A 4,996-nucleotide genomic window follows, 5' to 3' on the forward strand; every position below is an offset into this window, starting at 1 on the left:
GCCTAAAAGCTTAATACATGGATTTTGCAAAAAGCCAAGACAACTTTATAAATAAAGTTACACAGTTTGACATGATGTGCTATTAAACTGTTGTTTCTTTTCATTTAAAGAAACGTATTTAGGTGCATTTCAAGCAGAATTTTAATTACACAAAAATATAAGAGGATTTTATTTGTTCGACGTTCCTTTCCCTCAGTTCTTAAAGGTATCTTTTATCTTTCATTTTCCATTTGTTAATTTAGAAAATTTCTATTAATATTTTTAATGCCTCAAACTGTAAAAGTCAATCAATCAATCAAAACTTGATTTGTAGAGCACTTTCACAAACCTCAAAGTAACCAAAGTGCTGTACAGGTCAAATAAAATAAATCAATATTAAAAGCACTAAAATAAAGACAACAAAATAGTTAAAAAGACTAAATAAGATAGAAAAGACCTAGTGGTCCTGCTGTCTGGAGTTAAAAGCCAACATAAAAAGATGAGTTTTCAAAAGAGATTTAAAACCATTTAAAAAAAAAAAAAAAAAAGTATCTAAGTAGTTAGATTTTAGGTGCCCATGTTATTTTAAAATCGTTCAATTTCTCTGTATTGCATGAGAAGCCCTGAGATGTGCAGATGTGATGCAGTGAGTGTAATTCTGCTCACCGACCAATTCTTCTTCACTCTGTTTCTGCCATTTCCAGTCTGGTGAAGGTAACTACGTACAAAGTAAAGTACCCGATGATGCGCCTCTTCTACTGCTCTCTGCTGATTGGCGTGACTGACACAGGAGTATTCTATTGTGTAACACACCCGGGTGATAATGAGTGGCTCTACACAAACTGCAGGTAACTTTTAGCATTTTTTTAATCTGTCATCACCTTTGTTATTAAATCCTAATGAGTTTTACTTCAAGGTTTCTCGAATCATTAACATGTCTTTAGTTTAGTTTGTGAGAGTGCGGTTTCACTTTTACATAAAACTTAAAAACCGGTTGCTGTTTGTCTCGTTTCCAGCTGGCAAAATGATGTTTTCATTCGAGGGATTGTCCGTAATGACGAGAAGAGCTTGTGGCTTCTGGCCGAGTCAAACAATGAAGTTCGCATCGGTTTCATTGTGAGTTTTATGCAGTTACTACATTTTTTAAATAATTTTTATTCTATATATTGAAAGCTGAGTGATCAGTATGTGTAATTTTACATGAAGGTTGTACTGACGCATTGCATCAACAGTTTTTAAGACAAACATTGTCAATTAAACTGTTTAGTAAATTTTGTGGAAAAAAAGTAAAGTTTGTGGTTTTGTCTTAGACTGAAAAAAGAGGCTTTGATTGACAGCTTTAAAAAATGCCCAAAACATTTTTTTTTCTTTTGTTGTTCTAAAAAAAGTGTCAGAAAGACATTTTTCTTGTACCCTAATAGAACAGGAGAACACTTGTTATTGCTTCTGGTAGCTTGTTTTTATTAGTGTTAAAGATTGCAAGATTTGCTCTCTATGTTCTTGATCAGTTTACAGGTGACAAACTTTTTTTTTCGTTCTGTTTTTCTTTTTGTCTGTTCTCAGTTTGGTATGGGTCCCACAGTTGAAATCTCCCACGCTTTTAGTCATTTGGAATTGAAGCATGACATGGAAGAGAAGAAAGGAAGCTTGATAACAGCTTTAACTCTGGACAAAGGTAGAGAATACTGCTGAAAACTAACTAAATGTTCATAGAATGACTCTTTTGATGCACTGATTCCTCAGAAAAACAAAAGAAAAATCAGTCATATTTAAGTTTACTTCACAAAACAAAAGATCCTGAGGAATGTTTGCTTCAGAAGTAACTCAGGTGATCATTAATTGATGCATTAATCAAACCATCACTTGAGTTTCCTTCCAAAAGAAATTCTGTGTGTGTTTGCAGCTGTGATGTCATATGCGTGTGTGTGTTTCAGAGTTTGTGGTCTGTGGAGACGTGCATGGGAACATGTGGTTCAATCAGCCGCCAGATGTCGCCTCATGGAGCAAAAGCAAACCTGTAAGAGCCAAAAGATTGCATCTGTTTGGTTTCAGCTAATGACCTAGCTTTTACAGTGTCATAGCTGGATAACTGAAAATGGCTTTTTTTCAGTCTCATTTATAGACTTAAACACAGACAGATTAGGATTTTAAGTAAAAAAACAAAAAACAAAAAAAAAAAACATGAAAAAAGCCATAAATTCTTATAGGATTAAAATTGTTAGGTTTTTTTTTTTGCTATGAATAAAAAGCAACTATAAAGATTTTCTCCATCGCAAATATATGAAAGAAAGTGGCTTTTTTTTTTTTTTTTTTTTTTTTTTTGTCCTATCGGGGCTTAAAGTGGAACTATTATGTGCATTTCAGCTGATCGAGTTATTGTCACAAATCGCTTTATTTACTTCAGACCGATCCTCTCCGTAGGCTGTCAGATCAGCCTGTGGGCAAAACGAGTGGATTGAAACTCTTCCGCATTAAGCCCCGCCTCCCGCCACTTTACTACATCGGGAGCGCGCACCGCACCTGCTTTCGCCGTCATTGTAACGTCTCATAAACAGAAGGATTAGGCTAATATGAATTCAATAAAAATATACAATAAAAATACATGTTGGAACCTGAATCAGACCCTGAAAACAAAGTGGAAAACAGCAACCCACAGCAACGAATGCAGCAGGATGTCTCTTTGGTAAACTCACCAGCCATCGTTGGAAACAACTTGATCCCACGTTTTCCACCTGCCTGATGTATTTTTATATGCCCTTGTTAACCAGTAGAAGGTAACCAATCACCGAACCTTATCCCCCGGGACGTCACAAGGATTTCCAAGTAGAAAAAACTCTCTAACACAACGTGTTTTTCATCGCCATGGAAACCGAGCGGAGAGAGTGCTGCAACTCAAACACGCGTTTAGGTGATAAAAACAGTGCCGTTCACATGTCTGATGAAGATTCAACACTAACACTGTAGAAAGCTCAGAAAACTCCAAATATCATAATAGCACCCCTTTAAGAAAAGAAAGAGTTCAGTGAAATATTCTCCTGTGGAGTTAATACTGATGTTTTCTCATTAGGCTCATGGCGACAGGATCAGCGAGCTGAGACTCACTGACAGCAACATCATCTCTGCCTCCTACGACCACACAGTGAAGCTGTGGGATAGAAACACAAAAAAACAGGTATGCCACAGTTTGCAATGATTGAATCTGCTCATATTTTTTATTTATAACACAGTCAAAACCAGGAACTAATATTATTTGTGGATAGTTTCAGACAGATGTGCTTTGGAGCTACATGCGCTTTCTTTTTCTTCCTGTAGGTGGGGATGTTTGTGTGTGGAGGTCCTGTTCGGTTTTTGGAAGTGAATCCTGAAAAACCCAGTGAGCTGGTCTGCGCTGATGGACAAGGACAGCTTTATTTCCTCTCATGGAAAGAGTAATATTTACATTGCACTCCCAAGGCTTGGATTTAGAAATTTTACATAATCAGTACTTACCAAAGATTCTGAGGATTGGTTTGTTTTGTGTTGTTATTTTATTTAATGTCAGTGGAATATAAATGTTCTAAAAAAGGAAAGCAGATGTAAGTGTATAAAGTAACACTGCTCTGTGTTTTTGGGTGGGTTTAATTGGGAGCAAATATGAAAATTATTGATGTAAAAAGCAAGTTTTCAAACCAATCAGCTTTAAATTCTGCATGATGAGAATTCTTCATTTATAGTAATTCAGGTGATGTAACAGTGAGAATATGGAAAATAAAGCCCTCTTTGAAGAGGAAATTATATGTTTGTGTCTCCAATAAATTATATCCAAAGCATCTTTCTGTTTTGTTTAATAAACCAGGCCTTGTCTAAAATGTTTACTTCATAAAAAAAGAAAAACATCCTCTCTCACCTACTCATCCCATCTTCCAGGGTACAGGGGTGGTTGTTGATCTCTTAAGCTCGGGTTCTCTACCAGAGTCCTGGGAGCTTGAGGGTCCTACACAGTATCTTACCTGTTCCCTGGACTGTGCTTTCCTGGACAGAGATGTCTGATGTATCACCAAGTATTCACCCTCCAGGCCTTCTCCAGTTCTTCCTTGAGGCCTTGGTACTTCTCCAGTTTCTCATGCTCCTTTTTCCTGATATTTCCATCATTTGGGGATGGATACATTGATCACTACAGCTTTCCTCTGCTGCTTGTCCATCACTTTGTCCGGTTGGTTGGCCACCACCACTTTATCTGTCTGGATCTGAAAGTCCAAGAAGATCTTACTTAGGGGTCTCCAGTCCGTATTCTGCACAGATGTTCCTGTACACTATGCCAGCTACTTGGTTATGGCGCTCCATGTATTCTTTTCCTGCCAGTATCTTGCACCCTGCTGTGAGGTGCTGGATTATTTCAGGGGCTCCTTTGCATAGTCTGCACTTGAGATCCTGCCTGGTATGGTAGATCTGGGCCTTGATCGCTCTGGTGCTCAGGACCTGCTCCTGTGCTGCCATGATTAGTCCCTCTGTGCTGTCCTTCAGTCCAGCCCTCTCAAGCCATTGACAGGACTTGTTTATATCGGCCACTTCGCTGATCTGCTGTTGGTACATCCCATGCAGAGGCTTTTCCTCTCATGATGGTTCTTCCATCTCATGTTCCTCCAGGTTTCACTGTCTGAGACATTCACTAAGTGCTTCATCCCTTGGTGCCCTCTTCCTGATGTATTCGTGGAGCTTGGATGATTCATCTTTGATAGTGGCCTTGATGCTCACTAGTCCCGGCCTTTTTCTTTGCGCTTAGTGTATAGTCACTGGACTTGGGGTGGAACCCTCCATGCACGGTGAGCAGCTTCCATGTTTTGACATCCCTGGTCTGAGCTTCTTCCTTTGGCCATCTTATTATCCCAGCAGGGTATCTAATCACTGGCAGGGAAGAATTGTCAATTGCCCACTGAGTTGAGTTGACTTCTCTGCCTCACTCATAGCAGTCTGTAAGCTGTATGTTTGTATAATTATATATATATATATATATATATATATATATATATGTATATAT

The 4,996-nt window shown here is 38.3% G+C and overlaps 1 protein-coding gene across 1 annotated transcript in view; it reads left to right on the forward strand.

Annotated features, from left to right (window-relative positions):
* Positions 1-3,726, forward strand: part of tep1 (telomerase-associated protein 1) — a 32,779-nt gene extending 29,053 nt beyond the window's left edge. The window contains exons 51-56 of the mRNA XM_079243475.1: positions 684-827; positions 996-1,095; positions 1,543-1,654; positions 1,914-1,996; positions 3,047-3,151; positions 3,292-3,726. Coding sequence (XP_079099601.1) covers positions 684-827; positions 996-1,095; positions 1,543-1,654; positions 1,914-1,996; positions 3,047-3,151; positions 3,292-3,411 — 664 coding nt within the window. The 3' untranslated portion in view covers positions 3,412-3,726. The remainder of the gene's footprint in view (positions 1-683; positions 828-995; positions 1,096-1,542; positions 1,655-1,913; positions 1,997-3,046; positions 3,152-3,291) is intronic.
* The last annotated feature ends 1,270 nt before the right edge of the window (positions 3,727-4,996 follow it).

This window comes from Telmatherina bonti, assembly GCF_933228915.1.
Source record: "Telmatherina bonti genome assembly, chromosome: 7".
Lineage (NCBI taxonomy): Eukaryota > Metazoa > Chordata > Actinopteri > Atheriniformes > Telmatherinidae > Telmatherina > Telmatherina bonti.